The 25,000-nt window shown below is 38.8% G+C and overlaps 4 protein-coding genes across 6 annotated transcripts; 3 read left to right on the top strand and 1 right to left on the bottom strand.

Moving 5' to 3' along the window:
- Window positions 1–479: 479 nt before the first annotated feature.
- On the bottom strand, window positions 480–8,850 carry LOC129741435 (gastrula zinc finger protein XlCGF26.1-like). Of its 2 annotated transcripts, none has more exons than XM_055733164.1 (4): window positions 8,629–8,850; window positions 8,421–8,540; window positions 4,779–5,745; window positions 480–4,710 (listed from the first exon to the last, which is right to left on the bottom strand). In XM_055733164.1, exons 1-4 carry the CDS (start codon window positions 8,725–8,727, stop codon window positions 4,538–4,540), a joined length of 1,359 nt encoding a protein of 452 aa, XP_055589139.1. In that variant the 5' UTR covers window positions 8,728–8,850; the 3' UTR covers window positions 480–4,537. The 2 variants fall into 2 exon arrangements, with proteins under 2 accessions (XP_055589139.1, XP_055589140.1); XM_055733165.1 differs by lacking the exons at window positions 480–4,710; window positions 4,779–5,745 and adding exons at window positions 5,797–6,414; window positions 6,483–7,407.
- Window positions 8,851–10,749: 1,899 nt separating this feature from the next.
- Window positions 10,750–12,781, top strand: LOC129746376 (zinc finger protein OZF-like). Its single transcript, XM_055740010.1, has 4 exons — window positions 10,750–10,988; window positions 11,082–11,201; window positions 11,368–12,301; window positions 12,527–12,781. The coding sequence occupies exons 1-4, from the start codon at window positions 10,890–10,892 to the stop codon at window positions 12,667–12,669; spliced, it is 1,296 nt and encodes a 431-aa protein (XP_055595985.1). The 5' UTR covers window positions 10,750–10,889; the 3' UTR covers window positions 12,670–12,781.
- A 2,479-nt stretch (window positions 12,782–15,260) lies between these two features.
- On the top strand, window positions 15,261–18,663 carry LOC129743780 (nucleolar protein 9). 2 transcript variants are annotated; one of them, XM_055735966.1, is made up of 3 exons: window positions 15,261–15,746; window positions 16,421–17,994; window positions 18,054–18,663. In XM_055735966.1, exons 1-2 carry the CDS (start codon window positions 15,413–15,415, stop codon window positions 17,980–17,982), a joined length of 1,896 nt encoding a protein of 631 aa, XP_055591941.1. In that variant the 5' UTR covers window positions 15,261–15,412; the 3' UTR covers window positions 17,983–17,994; window positions 18,054–18,663. The 2 variants fall into 2 exon arrangements, with proteins under 2 accessions (XP_055591941.1, XP_055591940.1); XM_055735965.1 differs by having other exon boundaries at window positions 16,421–18,663.
- Window positions 18,664–18,965: 302 nt separating this feature from the next.
- On the top strand, window positions 18,966–21,332 carry LOC129743781 (oocyte zinc finger protein XlCOF6.1-like). Its single transcript, XM_055735967.1, has 4 exons — window positions 18,966–19,201; window positions 19,258–19,377; window positions 19,642–20,509; window positions 21,053–21,332. The coding sequence occupies exons 1-4, from the start codon at window positions 19,100–19,102 to the stop codon at window positions 21,256–21,258; spliced, it is 1,296 nt and encodes a 431-aa protein (XP_055591942.1). The 5' UTR covers window positions 18,966–19,099; the 3' UTR covers window positions 21,259–21,332.
- The last annotated feature ends 3,668 nt before the right edge of the window (window positions 21,333–25,000 follow it).

The following is a 25,000-nucleotide window of genomic DNA, read 5'->3' on the forward strand; positions in this document are numbered from 1 at the left end:
TGAGTATAAAAAAAATCAAGTCAGATTGGGCTAAAATTTTGATAAGGTCGGTTTCATGGGTCAATCAACATAATGTACCTATTATATTGTAAGTTTTTTAAATTTGATGGTGAAATTTTGACTTAAGATTGAAATCGAAGATTCGCGTTGACAATTCTCCTTTAAGCGGCTAAGAAAGGGCTGAATAGTCTTCCTTTCAGGTTGATCATGCAAACTTGAAAGAGCTTGAACTTCCAGTCCAGTAGCGTGATATAAACGTTCTTCGAAGGGCTGCGTACGATTTCTAGGAGACCGTTCCTCGGAGCTTCAGTTTATATGGGAATCGGTCGTAATCCGGATGATTGCATGCCATGCAATTCGAAACACGGAGACATAGTTAACATTTGTGTGTGTGGTCTAAGGACCATCAGGGCTTGATATTTTCTTTCGATTTTGAGTGAATAAAAAAATAATAACACCATGTTATCTTAGTGTAGGAAATATTATATTTTCTAGCTTCTTGAAAAGTTACATGTGTGTTTTTAAACATCCCGCTTCGACGATTCACAATACTTATTTAGTATTTAACTGATGCAACTTACAGGTTTTATACGCTTCACTGCTTTGAATACAAAACTTATTTATGCGAAATGGAAATTTTCAGTTTTTGTTCGAGTTACAGACACATCTCATCATCGAGAAACGCTCGGAAAACTCCGAGTTCATATAAAGCTTTTTGGGCTTTATTCTAGTAAGGGTCTTTTTAACTTTTCGATTATCTTTCTTTTTATGACTGATATCCTGAATTAGTTTTCCTTTGCCTTGAATACATTTTTTTTTCTGCGGTTACCATTTGGCAGTTGCTGTTTTACCTCCAGAAATTGGTACTGAAACACAAATTAGAAATTCTAATTTGTCATTCACTTCATATTTTGATAGATTTTTGAGGTTAGTGGCTCAAAAATACTGTACTGTTCAAGATTAATTTTGGATGTCGATTTTAAAATATTTACAAGCTGATGACGAATAATTTCATAATTCAATTTTGAGAACCAACAGTGTACATTTTGTAGATTGGTCCAAAAAACTGACCTGTGCAAAATTTCGGCTCAATTGGACTTGATTTAGGGGTGCCTCAAAGCGCTCGAAGTTTTGGTATCTTACCCTCAAAAATCACCAGAAGAAGGGTCCAAAGGAAATCTGAAAAAATCTTAATTTTCATTTTTATTCCAAATGATTTAAAAATGTACAAAACGTTGAAATCTGGTGTTTTCTCAAAAAAAAGGAAATCGTTTGTCAAAAATCGACTTCCAAATTGGGGTGGCAAAGGAAATTCGGAAAATCGTAATATTAATTTTGATGCCAATAAATTTTTCACCAAAAATTGACTTTTTGGGACTCAGTCGGTTTTCTGAAAAAGGCTGAAAGCCGATTGTATGCCAAAAATTTTTGTCTGAGAAAGCAGTAGATCTCAACGTTCAAGACATTTGGCATTTAAACTGCAATTTCTATTTCCCGCATTTCCTTTGCCACCCCCTCCTCCCTTGCGTAATTTTTAAAATTTCGAAATCGATTTTTGACAAGTTTTTTTTAAATACTCAACACTATATTTCGATGTTTTATGTATTTTTAAATCAATTTCCTTGCCCCCCCCCCCTTGGTTATTTTTAAGGGTGAAAACAAAACTTCGAGCGCTTTGAGGAGGTCCCCTAAATCAAGTCCGATTGAGCTGAAATTTAGCACAGATCAGTTTTTGGGACAATCTACAAATTGTATATGGTCGGTTTTCGAAATTCAACATAATCCTTTTGGCTGCCACCATACTGATGATAGGCAAATTGGCAAGACAAAAACAATTTCGGTAAAAACAAACGGTTGTTCCGTCAAAAAAGCGTCAGTTTGGTGTAATCTACGAAAGTTCAACAAAATCTACGAGCGTTCGGTAAAATGTAAGAAAATTTCGGAAAATTTAATAATTTTTGGAAAAAGACTATTGTGAAGATATGGATTAAATAGGTGAATATGATAGAACTTAACAAAACTGCTACAAAAATAAAATCACCAGGTTACGCCAACTGTTAAAATAGCACTCATCATTATAACAGTATTTGTCAAAATTTTATTGAATTTTCCCAAAACTCTGTGATTGCCTTGCAGTGTAAGGATGACTTCATCGTCTGAGACTTTCGACCCAAAGTCGCCGAATAGGACAATATGCCGAATGGTCGTTAGATTGAAAGGGTTTCAGCCCAAATTCACTGTGAAAAGATGTGGCTGATTAAATAGCACATTGATGCAATTATTTATTCGGCCGAAGGTTGTTTGGCTGCATGAATGTGAGCCCAAATAAACACTAGACCGAATGCACGGTAAGTCGAGAGGATATTAGGCCGAATGGTCGTTAGACATAGAATCGATTCGGCCTAACAACCTTCGGCCAAATAACTTATTGCGTCATTCCATCTAAAATTCATTTGTAGACGGAAAAAGTAAAGTTTTATCAAATAGATTTCTCTTATATTCAATCATATTGATGATTGGTTCTCGACCAACTATTTTTATTAAATATTCAACTATATTTGAATGATTGATTTTATGAATTCAACTGTAAATATGATAGCTCCAATTACAATTGTATGATTGATTCAACCATAAATATAATAAATTAAACTATATATACTGATTGATGTTGAGCATTCAACTAAATATATTGTAGATTCTACGGCTACGGTTGATTTAACTATAAATATGGATTGAATCAATTATACTTCTATGATTGATTTTATGCGTTCAACTATATTAAATAATTGTTTTTTTTAGTTTTCCTGCATTTATTTTTATTTTGAAATCAATACTAATGTTATAAAATCGCTTGGTACATCTTTGTACCTAAATATAATCAAATTTTCGAAGATGATGGCTAGTATTAGAGAAACATGAGGTATTAAAGAAACAAAGAACATAAGCCGCAATTATCATGAATTTTTCGAAAAAGATACAACGGCTCACCGGCAGGACTTCAAACCGCGATCTTCGCTTCAGTACAACGGCGCGTTAGCCAATTTCACCACGGTGAATGTGATGGAATCGACCGACACGAGCGCACATGTCGAGCTGTACCGATCAACTGCTGGACCTTCTATCGAAACACCATGTATATCCCGCATGTGATCTTTCCCACTATTGATCTCTCTTGTTTCTCTATCACCAGCCATTGACTGAGTCGGCACTCTAGCTACACTTATGAGCATGTAGTGTTTGGATGTGTAATAATTATTCAAGTATCACACAATCAATCATAAAAATATATTTGAATTAACTTTATGTATAGTTCAATGTCTTAAATCAATCATACATTTGTAGTTGAATCTATCATATTTAAAGTTTAATCAATTTTACTATTATTTGGATCTATTATATTTATGGTTGAATGCCTAAAATCAAGCATACAATTTAGATTTAGATTTAGATTGAATCTATGATATTTACAGTTGAATGTGAGGGGTCAAACAGAAATGTATAGTTTAATCTATTATATTTATAGTCAAATGCATAAAATCAATCAAATTTACAATTGAATCAATTATACCAAAATAGTTGAAACTATTATATTCATAGTTGATTGCGTAAGGTCAATCATCAGTTTGTAGTGAGGTCTATCATATTTATAGTTAAATCAACTACGCTTTGTTATTGTATAACCAGCTGAAATAATTAAAACAACAGTCGTCTATTTTCTCCGTGTAATGATCATTCGGGCTAGCGTCTATTTAGCCTTCCATGCAGGCTGGCGTCGAAGATTGTCTTATCCAACGTTCATTCAGCTTAGTGATCATTCGACCTAACATCCTTTGGGCCTGATTCAACATTCTTCGACCGGATATGCCTTTCGTCTAACGACTTTCGGCCGAATGACCCAGCCTTGTTGGAAAGTGTCTAAGTAGTGTGCATCCTATCTCAGGAATTAACTACAAAGATAAGACTAGACCTTCAGCAACCTCGAGACCTTGACTCTACTACTTTTTTCGACTGACATTTTGTAAATGCTCAAGGGTAACGGCACCGTTTATAAGAAACCCCATAACGAAAATAATAATAACGTCTTTCGTTATTATTGCACGTTTGTCCATTGCCAATCAACTGTACTCCTCACAGCTTATAAAATCATATAAAAATTTGTATCAAAAAGTATGACGGACGATGGGTTCTAGTATTCAACTTTTCAAGATACCTATTTTGAACTGAAAAATGCATAATGTTTAAATTATCTACTCCAATCATCGTACTTTAAACAGTTGCGGTCGTGAAAATCTTCCTCGGAAATGTCGTACGCCGTTTGGCTTAAAGTCATTTGGCATAAATCATAATGGCCGTTTGGCATCAAAAATATAAAAGTTAATGAAATAACACAAGTTAAAAAAATGGAAATACATTACTCGCTCGTTAATCGGACGCTGTTGGGACCGAAAAAACGACCATTATGCCAAATGACTTAACGCCAAACGGCATAAAATCTCTCGGAAGATCGACAGATTAAAAAATAAAAAAAAATACTCATCTACTTCACAAGTATATCGCGGCGGCGAGGCTCTTGCGTCCACAAACCGTCCCGTATATGAGATTTCATGTGTCGGTTCAGGTGATGCTTCTTCCCAAAGCAGGTTCCGCACACCTGGCACTCATAGGGTTTCAAGCCCTGGTGTACGGTGCGCACATGGATCTTCAATCCGTCTGAAAAAAAAAATCAATTATTGAATCAAGTTATTTTTTCTTGTTTCTAATTTACAGTTCCAACTCACCCAGGCAAGTGAACTCGTGCGAGCATATATCGCACACTTGTGTGCATTCTCGGGTGTGAACCAAACGGATATGCGCGGTCAGTTCGTGCTGTGAAACTTTCTGCAAGCCACAATCGGGGCAAGTAAAATTCTTCTCACCCTTATGTCTCATAATGTGAACTTTTAACTTATTTTTCAGCGGAAAACCTTTTCCACAAATAGTACACTTGAAGGGCATGTTGTCCTTGTCGTGGCTGTAGCTGTGCGTCTTCAGTGAACTCCTGCTCGGGTAAGCTTTTCCACAGACGTCACACACGAACAATTGAGCCGGTTCCGGCGGGACGTAATTTGGATCATGATTTTCCGAGAAATGATTGCGGCATCCTTTTTCGGTAAGGAACACGGCCGTGCAGCCGTTATGCTGACAGGGATATGTTACCCGGGTCGTTTCCGAATGTAGTAGCTTGTTGTGCTTTTTGTGATTGCGGTACGAGGTAAATCCTCGGTCACACTTTGCACAGTAGAACGGTTTCAGTCCTAGATGCGTACGCTTGTGAGCCTCCAGTCGATGCGCCACGTGGAACACTTTATCGCACTGGCCGCACGGAAATAGTGTACGCGGTTCGGATGGTTTGAGGTTCTTCTTGCTGCCCCACTTGGCACGTGGTTTTTTCGGCTTGTCTGCAGCTTTTGTTTGGCGCTTTTTCCGCTTGCCACTTTCTTCCTTGTCCTTGTAATCGCTGTCCTCATCTGTATTTTCTTCACTGTCACTTTCCGGGGAATTTTTAATATTTTCATCATCATCACTGTCATTGTCGGCGTCGTCGTCGTCGTCGTCGTCGTCTTCCTCCTCAACGATTTGTTTGGATTTTTTAGTTCGGTTTGATTTTTCAGGCTCGAAATTCACAGTATCCTCATTAGTTAGTTCTTCTTTAAATTCTACTGATACCAGTTCCTGATGAAATGCATCTTCAAGAGGCTCGATTTTCTGTAAAAAGAATGTTCAAAAATTGTGATCGATTTTTATAAGACAATTTTTTTCTGGATTACCCTACATAAAAGGTAGATAAGTATATTATTTTTAATGGATAATTAATATGTTCATGTATTTGAAAAATATTAGTCACCCAGAGTAAAGCAAAACGAACGATTCGGCTCAAATGACGTAACCAATTTTGCCACCTTATAGCACCACGTACACGAACTGGAACATGAAATGTGAGTACATGTTCCATTAAAAAAAATAGTTGAGCTTTTATTAGTTTATTTTCTTCACTATTATCCACTGGGTACACAATCGGAACAAAAATCTTAAACTAACTATAAGTTGTGATAAACAACGGCAATTAAAGTTTACCGTTCGTATTGATTTTACGCCATTGAAAAACCAATAGTGCCACAATCTAAAGAAATATGACTTTCTACAATTAATTAATGCTATGATTAAAAATGGAACGTTGAAAACGAAAGCGTGAACACTATACTCTAATCATGCCATTTCTTTGTGAAGACTACTGTGCTGACACCAGACCGTCCCGAATGTGCCGCTTCATGTGTCTATTCAGGTGATCCTTTTTGCCGAACCTCGATCCGCAAACGTTACACTCGAAAGGTTTTAATCCCTGGTGCACGGTACGCACGTGAATTTTCATGCCCTCTGCAAACATAGGAAAGCGATGAAAAAGCTTGTGGTCGTTTTTACACAAAAACTAATGCTAATCTTACCGGCGCTGTTGAACTCGTTGCTACATAAATCGCATTGTCTCCTGAACTCGCGTTTGTGTACCAACCGGATGTGGCCGTTGAGCTCATTTCGGGTTACCTTCTGCAATCCGCAGTGTGGGCAGGTAAAGTTTCTGATTCCCTTGTGTCTCATCATATGCTCTTTCAGTTTATTCCCCAGGGGAAAACCTTTGCCGCAAACCGTGCACTTGAAAGGCATGCTGTCCCGATCATGGGTATAGCTATGAATTTTAAGCGAACCCTTACTCGTGTACGATTTTCCACAGATGTCACAAACGAACGTTTCCGTCGGTTCCGGAACATAGTTGGGATCGTGCGTCTCTGAAAAGTGTTTCTGACACCCTTTTTCTGTGCGGAAGATTTCCGAGCAGCCCGGGTGCTTGCAGGGAAACAATACACGATCCGCTGAATGAAGCAACTTGTTGTGCTTTTTTATATTTCGCAGCGTTTGGAATCCTTTATCACATGCTTCACAATAGAATGGCTTTAGTCCTCGATGCGTACGTTTGTGGGCGACCAATCGATGCTCTTTGAGACACACTTTATTACACTCATCGCATGGGAAAACTTTTCGTGGCTCGGAAGGTTTTATTTTTTTCTTGCTTCCCCATTTGGCTCGAGGTTTTTTAGGTTTTATATCGACTTCCGGTTCCTTTTCGTCCTCCTTTTCGCTGGTTTCCTTATAATCGCTATCGCCATCATCATTATCATCAGTGCTATCATCACTAGCATCTGGGCCATCCAAAGCATCCGCATCGTTATCGTCATTATCAGATTTGAGCTCTTTACCATCTTCAAAGCTATCCGTGTTCTCGTCTATCGAAGCTTTGATGTTATCCAGCAATTCTGTTTTCAGTTCGACGCAAACGATCTCTCTATGGAATCCATCATCGATAGGTTCTATTTTCTGTAAATAATAGAAAACTCTGTCAATCTTATTTTGCTGAAATGCAGTGCGAGATTGCTGAATTTTTGAGAGTCGAACATTTCAGCCAATTTTAACTGTATTTCAACAAAAAAAAAATTGCTGAGTTTCCAAAATTTTCTACAGAAAATATTACAATTGAACTGAGCCGTACGATAAGCTCTCTAAAATTCAGCTCCATACAAATCAAGTTTATTCTAGAGTAGCTATTAATCCGATCTTTGTATTTCAAAATGGAATGAAACGACAAGAACACTTCCGATTGTCGCTTGGATTTAAACATTGTGTAGACCGCATGCTACAGACTTTTCGGCGGCCAAGTTTGATCGCACCTTTTTTTTACGAAATTTATAGTTTTTAAAACTTTATGATCTATTGATTTGTACCACATCTTATCCAACGGGATTGACAGACACGTGAAGAAGGCCGACCAAAAGGGTGGAAATTGATACTAAACATCAATCGAAACCACAGCTACAGGAGGCCTCCACCGAACCCTAATGGAATAATGATATCGAAAGACACCCCTTATAAACCCCTTCTATCCTCTTGATTGAATATTAACATTTGAGTCGCCGCGACTATTACAGCCCCCTTCCCTACTAACCTAGTGAAACGGATACATTCGGCATATTTAAACTTTATAAAAATAGAAGGCCTTAAATAAACTAAATTAAAAAATAAGTTATGCCATAACTAAAATATTTGAGGAATATAAATTAGTTAGAAAATATTTAGTTAAATGGGACCGTGAGTAAAGAAAAGTTTGAAAACCACTCTGTTGACTCCTGGTATCAAAAATTTTGAACGTACAATTACACATAGACCATAGTTTCAGATTCATATAAATTCCAATGATATGAAATTATCCTACCATTTTTTTTGGTATTGATTTGAAGGATTTTGAACATTTGGACGTCTGCATTTACATTTGTAGTCAGCAAAGATGTTTTATACCCCGTTACGGTTTAAGGTATACAGCATATTACACTTACCACACCGTGAAGCTTCTGGTAAACGCTCAGGCAGACCAGCCGGAAGTCTTCAATTTCTGTGAGCCTTGCCGAACACCTCATGCAGACCTTCAACACATCATCCAGCGTAAATTGACTCATCTGGAACAAGTTTGGAAGGAAAATGTTTTAAATTCAGGTTCTGTAAGCAATCACTTGAAATTTGTTGAGGGCAGATCCCCCTTCTTACCTCAATCGTAGTCAATAGGGTGTAAATTGTTTTGTGATTTTCCAGGTTGTCTCCATCGTCAGGGCTGAAAAACTTTTCGCCGCATGTTTGGCAATCCATGCTGAAGTCTTTTTGCGCAAATATAGCCTGTTCCTTAGAAGTTTGGTAGCTTTTATTTGAGACTTTTTGTGAAATTCGCAATTTTTACGGCGCTAACAACACAACAACATCGATCGCATCACAAATTTTCTGACAGTTGCACGCAAAATTTTGTTTCTGCTTAACGACATTGATTTTACCGCTTTACAGGGTGGTACAGACTATTTTCCGAAAAGAAAAAGGGATATAATTATTAATAGTAAATTTACGAAATTAACCAAATTTTCAAATTTTAAGGAAAACAAAATTAAATATATACATAAATACAAATGATAAATTTCATCTTTATTCTAGAAATTTGAAATTATTAACTATATAAAATTTCAAAGTTTTGACATAAACATAGCACCCGATGTGGCACTTGACGTTGTTACGTCTCTGTGACACATGTATCACAAGGTGCTATGGGGTTATATTACTGACTAATACAAGCAAAGACAATCGAAGGGCTTTCAGGGGCAACCCGCATAAATCGGTATTATAGAATAACGATTTCCATTATCTTCTTCCCAAGACACACGAAAGATTAGCTATATAGTTTTGGATTATTAATGTACGATTAAACTAGTCTTTTTTTCATAGAATGGAATCGTTTGGACGCACTTTACGATACAGCGAACGGGTCGTGAAGTAGAGTAACCATTCATTTTTTTGCTTTTTTCTTTATTTAAATTGTATCCAAAAGATAGATGTTATCGTTATTTAATCTTCAATTTCAAGTTTTGCTGACGCTACAGCTGATCTTCTGAAGATCTTTTAACAATTAAAAATAATAAATGGTACCCTCTATTTTCCTTACTATTATTATGATAAAATGAAAAACATTTGAAGTTTTTTTTACAACTGTATATTGGACATTTTCAAAACGATGTTGTTAGTCACATATAAAAGACATTGTTTCTTCAACCGAAATTTCACGTTTTCGAGCAGCCGAGCGTTTCTGCCAGGTTTTGTCCTCCAGCTGCAATTTCATCACCTGCTCCTTCGGGAGCAGCCCTAACATGTTTTGTCCGCTCCATAATTTTAGAGACGCCTTTCACCACCGCTTTTGCCATTTTCTTTTCTCGAACCTCCAGCAACGTTTCCTCCATCTTTGCCTAAGACTTCAGGCCTGAGACACCCGTCTATCTGCGCCTGAAATAAAATAATTAGAAATAATTTACTTTTAGAAAAATTAGTTTCTAATACTATCAATAAATAAATCGGTGTACTCACCCTCGCACAACCGGAGCCAGCGCTATCGGCTTCTAATCCGTTGATACGTCGGAACCGGCGCTTTTGTCTTCCAGGCCGACCCAAAACAGCATTATTTGCGATAACTGTGCCCGGAGATGATTTTATCCCGGCACAAATTCGGTCACGTGGAATTTGACAGCAGAAAAATTGGGGGAGCGTTGCTAAAATAATCAATTTTATTTCATGATTATTCATTTTATCTTTCAGGAATAATGTTTTATCTTATCGGCGCGTTGCTAAATTTTTCATTCAGTTTTTTTGAAGATTAATCGTATCTTTTAGAAATAGTTTTTACTCGTTTCTAGCGAAGGCACATCAGCGATGACCCAAAAGAAATTCTAACTATTAATATAATCAGAACTGAATAATTCGAAAGATTCAAGGTATGGTTTTCCTCTATGCGGGATATCTCGATTATCTACGCAAGAGGGATGACAGTCAAACGACTAACCACAAAAAAGATCGAAATTTCGTTTGACATTTTTTTGCTCTCCGATCAAACGATTGCGCTCTCCACGATTGTCACGAACGATGTGTGGTGGTTGTCTCCGAAAAAATTCAAACGATGGTAACCAATTACAAAGCCTGATGTAAAATTTATCCTCCCTCATGCATCAGAATGTTGTGGTTAAAACTGTTCCGTAATTATTATTGACAAAAATTAGCGTGCAGCTTTAAAATTAATTATGAATTTGATACATCGAATTTTTCGTGCATCTTACAGGAAAGTGTTTGTGTTGTGGATACGCTGTGTGTCGAGTCGATCGACGCCGTAAAAATATTTTTAAATAGTTTCGTTTTACAGAAAACTCAGGGTGTTAATAAGTTATAGAAGCCCTGCATAAAACCTTTAGGAAGCTCACTTTGTGCACATAAAAGTCTTCAGCATGGATTGCCAAACATGCGGCAAAATGTTTTTCAGTCCTGACGATGGAGATTACTTGGAAAATCACAAAACTATTTACACCCTATTGACTACGATTGAGGTAAGGGACGGGATCAGCAAATTTATTGTTGGTTGATTGTTGGTAACATGCACAGCCTGATAAAAAAAATTATTTCCTCCAAATCAATTTCAGATGAGTCAATTTGCGCTGGATTTTGTTCTGAAGGTCTGCATGAGCTGTTCGGTAAAGCTCAAAGAAATCGAAGACTTCCGGCAAGTCTGTCTAGCCACTTACCAAAAGCTTCACGGAGTGGTTAGTATTCATTTTTTAAATCATACAGCCTAGTTAAATTGAAATATTTTCGGAACAACGTAATGGAAACTCGATCATTTTTGTATGGTTGAGATGCATTCAAAGTTGACCTGGAATGATCGACTCCTTGAAATCGGAAACCTAAATTGAGATTGATTCTTTACAGAAAATAGAACCAATCGACGATGGATTCCATAGAGAGTTCATATCTGTGTCACTTAAAACAGAGTTACTGGATAACATCGACGCTTCGATAGACGAGAACACGGATAGTTTGGAAGATGGTAAAGTGCTCAAATTTGATAATGACGATAAGAATGTTGTGGATGCCCTGGACGCTAATGATGATAGCACAGACAATGATGATGATGATGCTGATAATGATGATGATAGCGATTATAAGGAAACCAGCGACAAGGAGGACGAAAAGGAACCGGAAGTCGAAATAAAACCGAAAAAACCTCGAGCCAAATGGGGAAGCAAGAAAAAAATAAAACCTTCCGAGCCGCGAAAAGTCTTTCCATGCGATGAGTGTAATAAAGTGTGTCTCAAAGAGCATCGATTGGTTGCCCACAAACGTACGCATCGTGGACTAAAGCCATTCTATTGTGAAGCATGTGATAAAGGATTCCAAACGTTTCGTAATATAAAAAATCACAATAAATTGCTTCATTCAGCGGATCGGGTATTGTTTCCTTGCAAGCACCCAGGGTGTTCGGAAATCTTCCGCACAGAAAAAGGGTGTCAGAAACACTTTTCAGAGACTCACGATCCTGACTATGTCCCAGATACGTCGGAAACTGTTGTTTGTGACGTTTGTGGAAAATCATATCCAAATAAGAGCGTGTTAAAAATTCATAGCTATACCCACGACCGGGATAAAATGCCCCATAAGTGCACCATTTGTGGTAAAGGCTTTGCCCTGGCGAACAGACTGCAAGAGCACATGAATAGACATAATGGGATCAAAAACTTTAAATGTCCACACTGTGGACAGCAGAAAGTGACTCGAAACGAGCTCAACGGCCACATCCGGATGGTCCACAAACGCCTGTATAGAACACAATGCGATTTATGTAGCAACATGTTTAGCAGTATCGGTAAGTAGAAAGTAAACCCCCTTGTTTCAAACGGCGCGTAGCTTGATATGACTCGAATAAATTTCGTCGTTTGACTGTTGGAGGCAGGCGGTCCAAGCGAAAAAATTCCCATTGGATAATTTAAGAGGGCTTTGAATCAAAGGAATAAGTCATATTACGCCACGCACCTCATACGAGATAAACCAAGAAGTAATCAAAGCATTTCATCACATATTTTGCTTTCAGATGGGTTGAGAATTCATGTGCGTACCGTGCATCAGGGATTGAAACCTTTTACGTGTGAGATTTGTGGATCGAGATTTGGAAAAAAAGATCACCTCAATAGACACATGAAGCTGCACGTTCGAGACGGCTTGGTGCCAGCGTAGTGCTCATCTCGGACAGAATAAGGTTTTTTTTCCCCAAGTTGTTTCATTTTTTCATGTGGTAAACCGTACATTTCATAATGAACGAGAAAATAGATGGGGAAAACGAATTAAATTTAGTTAGTTGAATCAAAACAGGACCCGTTGCGATGATTGCGACGTGATTATTGGGAGTGAGGTCGATATCAAAGGTAATGGGAACGAGAAGAGAAATGCTGTGGTATAAGTCAACCCTGTAGTCTTCTATCAGTTTCCCATTGGCTAACCAGCTTTGAGTTTACATACTGAACACGACAAAGCAGTGTCAAACATGCTCTTTCGCTTCAGATCCCAATGTCGCATTGCAATTTTTCTTTTCGTACAGGTACCGATTTTATGATCGTGAATAAAAACAACACATTCAAAAATAGAAGTTTTACACAATTTTGAGAAACAGTTACTTTGTGTGTAGATTTTTTTGTCGCTGAGTAAAAATACGCAACCGATGAGTAAACTTCCCTCATCATGTTCCAATCAAAACATTTTGCACGCAGTGATGTCAACCTTCCAGATTTTGTCTGGATCTTCCAGACTTTTTGGGCTTTTGCCAGACATTTTTTCAGGATTCCAGATATCCAGATTTTTGACATTTCTTCCAGACAATTCCAGACTTTTGGCTTAGGACATAAATTGTTCTAAGAAACTATGAAAATTAAAAATGGTCGTGGTAAAATATGGTGTAAAATGATTAGAATTTATGAATTATGAATGCAGTACTATAAAGCTATTATTATTGGCAAATTCTTCGAAGATATATGTTAAATTGAGAGTTAAACAGCACACGTAACTGATACCACTGAGCTTACTGACTGGACACTCGGTTTCGTTTTCTGGATAATTTTTCTAACAGTACGCATTATCGATTCCAGAGTGCGCATCGGTCAATTTGAAGAAATGCTATCCCAGTTTGGAAATACCACCCAACTTTTAAAAAAAAACAGGCAATTTCGACTATAAAATCGGGCTAAACAGGTACATTTTTCCTACAGGGTATTTTTTATCACATTTTTCAGGTTGCGAACCTGCAAAATCTGACAAAATAAATTAGACAGAAAATGGTTTAATTTTTGTTCTAAGTGTCTTTTCAGTGTAACAGTGCTGATACTGTCAGAAACCAACGATAAGTGCCTACCGGGATCTGGTGACTAAAAAAAAGGTCACCACTTTCTAGAGGTGGGCAAAACGGCTCATTTCAATGAGCGGCTCAGAGCCGTTCGCTCAATTCAATGAGCCGGTTCATTTGAACGGCTCAAAAATGAACCGTGTCACGCGGCTAACACTGGAGCCGTTCACATACCACGTGGTCAACTTAAGGGAAGGGGGTGGGGGGGGGGAGGGGTGGTGGGTGGTTTGGAAATTTCCATGTAGAGGGGGGTAGGAGTTTGAGTCATGTCCACGTCTAGCATTTTAATGAAAATTATAGATAACTTTTTTTAAAAGTGCTAAATTCAAAGCAACATTACGTATTAAACTTCTACTACGAATATAAACTCGGGATTAATGTTTAATGTTATAAAAAAACATGTTCAATCACACAGAAACATGTCCGCTGGAGTCCTCAATTTTCGTTCATTTATCTCTAACACACTTTAGCAGCTTTCTCACATTATCCAAATTAAAGTTAAAATTACATTATAGGCTCACATTTTTTGAGTGTCTGAATTTTGTTAGTTTTGTATTCGAATACGTATACGGAACACGAGATATGACTGAAAAATCAAAGAATACATCGCATCCCTATTTTGTGTGTTGATCTGCTTTTGCTTCAAATTAGCAGCTTTTGATTCTTCGCCCATCGAATCACAGGTAACATAGACTGAGGAGCGAAGAACAGCAGAAAGCCGTTCGATCGTTCTCTCGAACCAAAGGAACCGTGCTGGGTGGTGGTTCAAAAAAGAGTCGAAAAACGGCTCGCAAAAGAACGGCTGGAAAAAGAACGGCTCAAAAAAGAACCGCTCAAAAAAGAACCGCTCAATAAAGAACCGCGACTCGCTCAACTCTGGTTCACAATCTGAACGGCAAGAGCGGAGTATGGAGAGCCGTTCAATTTGATCAAATAAACGGCTCGTCTCGGATGCTCTGTTCGGTTTTTTTCCGAGCCGTCCTGTAGCTCTTTTTTAACCACCCACCACCCACCTCGGTTCTTTTGGTTCGGGAGAGCGAACGAACGGATTTCTGCTGTTCTCCGCTCTTCAGTTTGTGTTGCTTGTTTAGTGATGGGAGAGCAACCAAGAGCTGTTTATTTGAACCGGCTCTTTTGGAAAGAACGAACGAACCGTGACTCGTTTGATTCGAAGAACGGACGGCTCTCCACTTTCCGCTCTTGCATATTGTAGCGGTTAAATATTTCAATCGGTGTTGAGCGGCGGGTCACGGTTCATTTTTGAACCGCGGCTCTTTTTTTAAGAGCCACGGGTCGTTCGTTCTTTTTGAAGAACCGGTTCAAATGAGCGGCTCTTGAGCGCTCGCGCATCACTACCACTTTCCCGAAAGCAAGCTATCCAGACTTTTTCAGACATTTCCAGACATTTTTTCAAAATCTTCCAGACTTTTTCGAAAAAAAGTTGGCAACCCTGTTTGCACGTGCTTCAAAAGCTTCAAAGCCTTGAAGCAGATTATAAAGTTGCTCTTATTCTTTTAACTGTTTGAATGGTTAAAAACAATTTCAATTATTGGCCTAACTAACCTCAAGTAGTGTGCAACATAAATGGACGAGACGGCCGCTTTGGATCAAGGCAAAAACTATGCCAAAAACAGAAACAAAAAACGTAAATCAGCCAATCGTCGTTTCCTGCAAAACGCCAAAGGATTCGGTAGGAAGAATAGCTTTGGCCGGGGTGCTGAATTGGAGCAGGAAGAGTACAACTATTTCGTAGAAATATTGGAAGCCATGAATGGCTTCGGCCACGATACGGATCCAGAAGAGTTGGGTACCATGGCTAACAACGTATACGGCCAGATCGAGGGCAAAGAGATACGAGCATCGTCCAATCAGTTGAGCAGCCGGGTCCTCGAGAATCTGCTGGGATATACGGATGAAGGTTTGTATATTAAATATTAGCTCTACTTTTTCGTTTTTCATAAACAATCGGAAAGTATACAGTAGAACTTCGCTAATTCGAGTTTCCGCGTTATCCGAGCCACCATGTTTATGCAAGATCGATGTATTTACCGAGCTATGTCCCTAGAAGATATGCAAAATCCTTTCTCGGACTACTCGAAAAAGCAGGGTTCTACTGTAGTTTTTATGCTATTTTTATGGAATTTTGGTGAACTGTTAATCAAAATTCTTGGAGGCAGAATTTAAGATTGAATGGAACAGCTTATAAATTAAGCAGATGCTTCATGAGTACGCTACGCCTACAGTTAACACCAAAATAGCACTAAAAATAACTTACCAACGGTGAGGTGTCTGATAAAAAGAAGAAAATATAGTTGGGATATTCAGCCTTTAAACCATGATAAGGTGTACAAGATTCTACCCGCTTTTTGCTTGTAGCACTCAAAGTACTATGATAGCACTCAAGGAAAAGATTTTTAAACGATGTTAACTGATTGGTTTCTGTTGGAAATGTAATTATAAAAATATCGATGGCCTTCCTACGCTCATCTAAGCCATCAACCTGCAAACAGCCGAATAAAGCTTATAGACTTAGCCAAATTTTATTAAACCGATATACATTTACAACCGATATACTTTCGAATGTCTCCTCAGAAACCTTGGAGCGGTTGATGGAGGTGTTCGGCGAGAACTTCCGCGTTGTTTGCTGTGATAAGTTTGCTTCACACGTGCTCCAAAAGTTACTACTGATTGCGGTGATGCGATTTGTTGCCGAACTACAACCAGAATCCGTGGAACTGGACAGCCCTAGTGCTAGTAAGAAGGCTAAATCCGGAATCGTTCGGGAATTGGACTATAATCTGAAAGCCGCGTTCGGCGAGGGTCATCGTAAAATCTGCGGCAAATTTGTGAAGAAAGTTGCCATGTTTCTGTTAAACAACTTGGAGGAGTTCGTTTGGGATTCGTTTGGGAATTATGTCATTCGACAGTGTGTTCTCAATCTTGCCGGAATCGCAGAAATAAAAATGGGAAAAGGAGAAACGAGCGAAACCAAACGCTTGACGGTTCCTGATAAATGGGCAAAACTGATTAACGAATTCAGCTCACGATTATTGGTTTGGCCACAGTTCAACGAACTGCCAGACAATGAATTTACTTCAGTGTTGCTTCAAAATTTGCTTATGGCTTTGGAACAAGGGCAGGACCAGTTTCAACTTCGTCAAATCGGCGATAAGCTCTTGAATGATAGTTTTGTTCTCAAGGTAGACAACGACGAAGAAGACATGGAAAAAGCGGAGGATATTTTAAATTTACCAAAAGTCTTCCATCAAGACAGCTCTATACGGTTGCTGGAGGTCCTCTTATCGGTCGCAGAGCCCGATTACCTGAAGGAGCATATTTACAAAAAACTTTTCTTGGGAAATGTGGTCCTGCTCAGTCGTCTGCGATCCACGAACTTCTCCGTTCAAAAACTGTTAGACAATTTAGCAGACAAACATATATTGGAGAAAGTTCTTTCTGAGCTTGAAACAGAATTCGAGGAAATTTTACAAAACGGCCACACAGGAATAGTAGCATCCTTGGCAAAAGCTTGTGCCCGATTGTCTTGTCAGCAGGGAAAGTTCATCAAACTTTTACTAGACGCTCTCCATTGTTCCGAAACATCCGGCGAAAAACTTTTAAATGCTGTTCTAAAACTAATGCCTACAGAGGTTTTGAACAAACAGGAATCCGCACAGATTCATATACATGGCTCGCTCATTGTGCAAGCGATTCTTGATTTCAATAAACCTATAAAATTGGTAACAGCTATCTTAGAAACAAAAAACGTTGCCTTAGCTAAAATTTTCACGGACCCGAAAGGCTCGTTCGTCGTTAACGCTTACGTTGGCTCCAAGTTTGTTGGAGAAAAATCGCGCGAAAAGCTTATTCGTCACTTGGAAGGCTGCTATATGGATCTGGCCCTGTCCTCACACGGATCACGAGCTCTGGAGCTGCTGTACGAATCAGCCAGCTTAGCGCAGAAGGAAGCTCTGGTGAAGGAACTGTCCGATCGGGTAGCCCAGCTGAACAGCAAACCATGGGGTGCGATCATCAATCGAAAACTTCAGGTCGAGACGTATAGGAGGAATCCTACCCAGTGGAAAAGTGGTCTTAAAATTGCCGGAGAACTTATCGATAAGCTAACCGAAGGAGGAAGTCGGAAACGTAAATAAACTTGAACGAAAGTAAATAATTCAATTTGTTTTTCTTGTCTTCTATACCGTAAAATGGGGCTTTTCTTCAGGCTGTTTCAGACTTTCCGGTTTTTTCCGGTGTATTCTTCAAAGTGCTGCTTTTCACTGTCTCGTGAATTTTCGATCCCTGTCACCTGCGTAATCGAATCAAAATAAGTCAGTACGTTGGAAGAGGCGACCAGCAAAAATCAAAATAGGTTCTTACGTTTTGTAATAAACGTGGACGGGCAACGACCACATGTGCATTTTCGCTGCTTTTCTTGAATCTGCTTGATGTGGCATCTTATTTCCGACGAGGTCGTCATTCTAACGCCACGGTAAGGACACACCATCTGCTTAATCCCATTGTGGCGCCACATGTGCTCTTTGAAATTGAAGTCGGATTTGAACTTTTTGGCGCACAGTTTGCATTGGATAGGTAAACTGTAGCGGTTATGAACATACGCGTGTCGTTTGAGGGTACCATTGGAGGCGAACGTTTTCCCACAGATGTCGCAGTAACATGTAAATAAAAACGTGGACTGTTTTCGTTAGTGGAGATGGATATATTCTATTTTGAAAGAAAGCATGAGACAAAAGTTAAGATAAAAATTCTTCAAATTTAAAGAAACTTATGGAAGCTGGCATCAAGTGAAGATGAAAGATAAGGAACAAGCGAGTTTCTAAAATGCTTTCCAGACGCTTTGTCCCCCCGCATGACATTTTTGATAATGGAGCCATACAATCAATTCATATAGATGAACGTAATCAGCAATTCAACAAGCTCCGTTAATAGTTCCAGCATCAGCAAGAATAGCCAATAATTAACGATTAAAATGAACACTTTTCAATCCGCACAAAAAGTTATAAATGTAGTAACACTTTAACCTTAGTTGGTTAAATGAAAACGGGAGTGTGAAAAGTCGAAGCTCTGATAATACACTCTTAGCTCTATTAACCTAAATTAGCGCAGTTTACTCAAGTTTACCTGCCTTTGAAACCTCAAATTTTTCACTGTGTATTTGGAGAGTGTTTACAAATATAGAGCTCGCGCTTCCTTATCAAAAAGCCTGCTAAAAATTTTCATTTTTCAATTGCCTAATGTAAATTTATTAGAATGCTTAACTGTCGCGCTTGTGGACAATCGCTAGCCGGAACTGACGGCTGTGAAAGTTTCGAGAACTACAGAATCATCTACTGTTACTTAACTTCTATTGAGGTAAGATAATATAATTTAGTTTAAAGTTTTACAATTTATCTTTTTTCGAATTTCAGATAACAGATAACGGTTTACAGAATAACCCAAAGGTCTGCAGCTGCTGTGTGGATAAACTTCTAGAGTTTGATCGATTTAGACAGATTTGTTTGGAAGTTCACGAGAACCTCATCCATTTGGTAAGTCTACTTGCTAATTATTTGTTACGATATTTACCAAAGGCATTGCTATGAAGCTTTCTCGATTTGATTTCGGCATTGCTATTAGAGAAAACAATTACATGTGCATTGTGATATAATTTACATACCAACTTACAGGACTGAATGAGCCTTAAAATTTCCTAGATACCTACCTATGCTACGTTATCAATTCTCGGTTATAAATTGCATCCGTTGGGTAGAATTCTTAAACTGAAATTATTTTTTCTCCCTATATTTTTGTAGAAAAATGAGCCAACTGATTTTTTAAAAACAGAATTAGTAACCATCAAGACAGAAGACTTCATTATCGAATCATTGGATAACGATGATGAATACGCTGTTAATAGTGAAGCTGATGATGACGATGAAGAGGACGAGGAAGATGAGGACGACAAACCTCTGGCATCGATGGTAAGCAATGACCAAAAAGCTGTCGATACAGATAACAATATCACACCTAAGCTAAAGAAGCCCCGAGCAAAATATGGTAGTCAGAAAAATAAAAAGGTTAAAGAACCGATTCCGTTGTACCAGTGTGAGCTTTGTCCAAAAACTTTTCGCGTTTTATGGCGTTATGAAGGGCACAAACGAACGCATGCGGGTCTGAAACCGTTCGCGTGTGATCTTTGCGAAAAAAGCTTCAACAAATGGTTCAATTATAAGATGCATCACAAGCAATATCATACAGAAGATAAAATTCGTTTACCCTGTGATCATCCAGGCTGTGAATTGATTTTCACAACAAAGCTGGGCCTTCAACGTCACCAACAGCGGATGCACGACCCCAACTTTAAACCTCCGGAACCGACTCCTTTTGTTTGCGACATCTGTGGTAAAACCTTTTCTAGCAACGGAACGCTAAAGAAGCATAAATACATCCACACTCCCAATGAGATGCCATTTATGTGTGGTCAGTGTGATAAGAAGTTTACAACCAAGTACAAACTGAAGGAGCACACAATGCGACACCAGGGAGTCAAAAATCACACTTGTCCGTTTTGCGGTGCAAGAAAGACAACGGGGCATGAGTTAAAAATGCACATCAACCAAGTTCACGCCAAGCAGCGAAACTACTCGTGCGACCACTGTTCGACGAGCTTCGGCCAGTTAAGTACGTATGGCAGCATTATTTATCTTTACTTCTGCTAAATTTGTCAACTACACAGTGACCGGCACAAAAGAAAATCCACGCATCGTGCGGATATTTTTAGTAGATTAAAATTATTTAAAACTTCAGTAAGTTCGTTGGAAAGCTGATGATTTCATCAAGATCATTTTAAAATAAAATTTTCAATTTTTTCCTAACTTAGTAGCAATTAGTTTACAAAAATAGCTCTTTTCATAATCTTAACATCATTTTTGTTTACCTTTTTCTTCTAAAACGTCCAAAAACTTTTAATAAATTTCGTTTTGGAGCTAGGCATAGCTACACGATTGGGTTGTGCCATGTAGATCAAAATAATACTGCTGTTTCAAATTAAAAATGATCTCGAACTTATTGACATTTTAAAATATTTTGAGAAACTGAAAATATCGGCATTTTAATATTAAAACGAGGGGTGGATTTCTATTTGTACCAGCCACTGAAAATATAATATTGACAAGAACAAAGAAAATTCGTTTTAAAACATTCAATACCTACCTCTCATTACAGGTAACCTAAATCGACACGTGAAGATTGTCCATCTCGGCTTGAAACCGTACGCTTGCCAAATTTGTGAACGAGCTTTTGGCAAAAATGATCACCTCAAGCGACATATGAAAAGTCACGACATTCCCAAGTCAGGGGCACCGAAAGGTCAGAAACGTTTCCTACACCTGCTGGCAGAGGCTGCCGAAATTCCCACGGACACTTTCTAATCTTGATTTGGTGCAAATGTTCTATACGGTAAGCATTGCATTGGAATCTATAACTTTATTACTTGTTGTTGAATATGTACAAAAAATAGTCAAGGGTGTTGTTATTGGAAAGAAAGCATGAAATCATCACAACAAATTACCACAGACCCGGGTGGTTAAAAGGTCTCTAATAAATTATAATAATAATAATCACAACAAATTGCCACGAGATGCGGGTAGTTATTCGAACCGAATAATTACCCGCATCTCGGGTAATTGTGATGACCCGAGCAGAAAATTTCAACTACTACACTGCCGTTGGAAGCATAATTGTCACATGTTACAAAAAGGCAAAGCGAGAAAAACGCAATCAAAGTTTCACAAAAACACTTCGCTGTTATCGCACAGTTTCGCAATTTTTGTTGACTCCAATGCCGTAGATCTCTAAAGAATACTCCTCTCATATGAGCCTCGATCAAATTTTTTGAAAATGAACTGTTTTTTCAGAGAAAATCCTTGTGTGACATTTATGCCGCGAAATTCTATGAATACCCGATAGGAAATTTGACAGATGAAAAATTTCGCCGTTCACATACTTAGTAGGGTGCCGATTTAGTCTGGCTACGAATCACCATACTAAATCAATGATCCTATTTAGTTTGCCGATTAATCGGGCTACGCTTGGATATGAAATATGTGCCATACTAAATCGGCTGATGAGTAGGCTCACACAATTACGTATGATTTGGTAGCACAATAAGTTGATCGACGTTATCGGGAGGGATCGGTCAATTTAGTAGGTTTTCGAAGGACCCTATTTAGTATGAAATGGTCATAACTGAATTAGTTTTTGACATTTGTTGTGTGATCAAGTTCATCGATGGGAAAGCTTGGCCCACGACAGCACGGAAGGCCTCGTCGGTGCTCATCAGCGGTTCGTTGGAGTGGCGAGCGCATTGCTATCGGTTCCGTCATGACGACGTTCAACCTGACCAAGTTTCCGGACGTTTGCCGGACATGCTCAGGCAAATAAAAGGTGTTCCTGACTCCGATGGAGGCATCGTTTATGAACTCCGCGGCCCTCACGGTGGGCCAGTTTCTAGATTCAGTACTTGGATGGCAAGCTTCTTCGCAGGACAGGTCGTTCCCAGATCGGCTAGGTTCAAAGATTCCGGCCTTCAGGTAAGCTAGTTTTGTTTTATATATTATAAACATAACAGATTTTTATTTCGGAATCAGGTGGCCAACACCAGCACACTCCATCGGGCGGCAGAAGAGGAAGCCCTGGAAGATCAAAAACGCCGGGAAGCGGAGCCTGCCAAGCAAATGCAAAATGCCTTCGACAATTTGATAGGCATAACAACCGAGACAATACTCTAGACTGGGTGAATTATCTTTCACACTGTTCCGAGCATCCTGGAGGGTCTCCGCCACCCCTTCCTATAGTACCAAACCAGCAGCAAATCGATAGCCTCCGGTCGGATTAAGACGATCGCTGTCAGGAGCTGAGGCGGCTTGATGTCCGCTACAAGTAGCTGGAATCTGTCCGGGATTAAATGATAGTGGAGAAAAATAGAGAATTTTGCGCTCAATAAATCCGACTACTAAGTACGGTTTGGTAGGGTGGTAGAAAAACAATCGATTTTTGAGGTCAATCAATTCGGCTATTTAGTACGATTGAGTTGGGTGGTAGGCAAAAAAAACGATTTTTGCGGTCAATCAATCCGGCTATCTAGTAAGATTGGGTAGGGGGTAGGAATAAAACTCAATTTTTGTGGCCTATCAATCCGGCTATTTAGTAAGATTGGGTAGGGAGGAAGGAAAACAATTGATTTTTAAAGTCAATTAATTTGGCTATTTAGTAGAATTGAGTTGGGTGGTTGGAAAAAGTATCGTTTTTATCGGTCAATCAATCCAGCTATTTAGTAAGATTGGGTAGGGTGGTAGAAAAACAATCGATTTTTACAGTCAATCAATCCGGCTATTTAGTAAGATTGGGTAGGGTGGTAGGAATAAAACTCAATTTTTGTGGCCAATCAATCCGGCTATTTAGTACGATTGGGTAGGGTGGTAGGAAAACAATCGATTTTTGAGGTCAATCAATTCTGCTATTTAGTAGGATTGAGTCGGGTGGATATTACTAAATAGCTCGTTCGATACCCCTATTAAATAGCTGAACGTCGAATATCTCATAAACTTTATCGCCCTACTAATCAGGCGATTTAGTCGGTTCCTACCAACCCCCTGGCAACTTGACGTTTCCCATACAAATCGCCTGTGCCAGTTTTTTCTGGTTCTCTGGTTCTGTCAAATCGAAAATCAAGCGACTTAACATGTCGGAAGGGCGCATATGGAAATATGGTTTCTTTTAATCGATTCAACAAATGAAAAAATGTTAAGAATTGAAAATTAGCTCAGTTATACGTAGAGTGAATCTGTTTTCAGAAGTTCAGTCGAAGCAAACGGCACACAGACGTAAATCTGTGTGTCCTTTATAAGGTTAAAAACTTCTGGACTGATCAAAATAATTCACTAATATACGGCAGATTTTTTGGAAAAGAATCCCTTCTATTGATGACGATCGTACACAATAAATGTAAAACAAAACATTACCACAACCATCATCGAGTGATTTTCATAAACTGCGATACATATGAAAATTTTAGTATAACAAAACTTTCAAATTATAGCAGAAAATTTCTCGGTTTATGGAAAACTGTTCCTATACAATAAATAAATAGGTAGAATATTGAATGAGAATAATAATTTCGGTTGAAACTTTTTTTCATTCATTCGAATTTTATGATTCGCACCACATTTGATGATTTGCCCTTTCCATACGCATGGCTCGAAAAGTATGTAAACAAGCGGTACACATGCGACATCTGCGAATTTTAATCAGGCACACGAAACTCGACAGAACTGTCAAGTTGCCAGGGGGTTGGTTCCTACACAATCATGCTACTCATCACCCTATTTGATAGGCCTACGAAATCGGCTTATTAATCGGCTGATGCCCAGCAAAAACTCCCATAAGCGACGTTGCAACAATAGGCCGATTAGTATGAACGAAAATCGGCCGACGCACCCTTCGCGAGCCGACTAAGTATAGTGAATAGTAGGGTGTATTTCCTATCGGGTAGTCGAAAAATGGACGCATATTTGTCACACCACGAACATTTTCCCGGTAGTTGTTTGGTTTGGTATTTCGTGTGTGGCTCTTGCCTTGTGTTTTATTTGTGAATGGAAGCTTAAATTGAAAAAAAAATATGTCTGAATCGGATTATTTGAAAGCATACATTATCTGGTGACAAACATGAAGTCTTAAACGGGTTCGATCAATAAAACGGCACGGAGGAGCAATTTGCGGCAGCTCCTTCACTTAACAGGAAGCAACATTTCTTCAATTTATTGTCAGCTGCCGTGCTTAAAATGTCGCAACCACGAGAGAAGCGATACCAGAAGAGGACAATCAATCCGTTTGAATTGAATATGGTCCTGGGACAAGTTTCGGATGAAGTAACTCTGGCGGAATAGTTCGTAAACATTAAAAACAGACATCTCAAAGCAAAGCATCTTAAATCAAAAAGTCAAAGCAAAACCAAAAAAATGGTCTGCTAAAACCACCGACAATCACATATGGCCATCCTGGACAATTGTGGATTACAGTAACAAGGCGCCGGAAGAGTAATAATTTGACTAATGCAGTGAAGCGGGTACGTTTACATGTACTCTTCCAAGCGCCAGCAACGAACCCGAAGCA

The sequence above is a fragment of the Uranotaenia lowii genome, chromosome 2 (assembly GCF_029784155.1).
Source record: "Uranotaenia lowii strain MFRU-FL chromosome 2, ASM2978415v1, whole genome shotgun sequence".
Taxonomy (NCBI): Eukaryota; Metazoa; Arthropoda; class Insecta; order Diptera; family Culicidae; genus Uranotaenia; species Uranotaenia lowii.

Excerpts from the sequence above, each read along its gene's own strand:
- LOC129741435 (XM_055733164.1), bottom strand. The coding sequence starts at position 8,727 with ATGGATTGCCAAACATGCGGCGAAAAGTTTTTCAGCCCTGACGATGGA. Across the intron at positions 8,541-8,628 it reads CCCTATTGACTACGATTGAG|ATGAGTCAATTTACGCTGGA; the intron begins GTAAGAAGGGGG and ends AACTTGTTCCAG. Across the intron at positions 5,746-8,420 it reads ACCAGAAGCTTCACGGTGTG|AAAATCGAGCCTCTTGAAGA; the intron begins GTAAGTGTAATA and ends TTCTTTTTACAG.
- LOC129743780 (XM_055735965.1), top strand. The coding sequence starts at position 15,413 with ATGGACGAGACGGCCGCTTTGGATCAAGGCAAAAACTATGCCAAAAAC. Across the intron at positions 15,747-16,420 it reads GCTGGGATATACGGATGAAG|AAACCTTGGAGCGGTTGATG; the intron begins GTTTGTATATTA and ends ATGTCTCCTCAG.
- LOC129743781 (XM_055735967.1), top strand. The coding sequence starts at position 19,100 with ATGCTTAACTGTCGCGCTTGTGGACAATCGCTAGCCGGAACTGACGGC. Across the intron at positions 19,202-19,257 it reads GTTACTTAACTTCTATTGAG|ATAACAGATAACGGTTTACA; the intron begins GTAAGATAATAT and ends TTCGAATTTCAG. Across the intron at positions 20,510-21,052 it reads GACGAGCTTCGGCCAGTTAA|GTAACCTAAATCGACACGTG; the intron begins GTACGTATGGCA and ends CTCTCATTACAG.
- LOC129746376 (XM_055740010.1), top strand. The coding sequence starts at position 10,890 with ATGGATTGCCAAACATGCGGCAAAATGTTTTTCAGTCCTGACGATGGA. Across the intron at positions 11,202-11,367 it reads ACCAAAAGCTTCACGGAGTG|AAAATAGAACCAATCGACGA; the intron begins GTTAGTATTCAT and ends GATTCTTTACAG. Across the intron at positions 12,302-12,526 it reads CAACATGTTTAGCAGTATCG|ATGGGTTGAGAATTCATGTG; the intron begins GTAAGTAGAAAG and ends TTTTGCTTTCAG.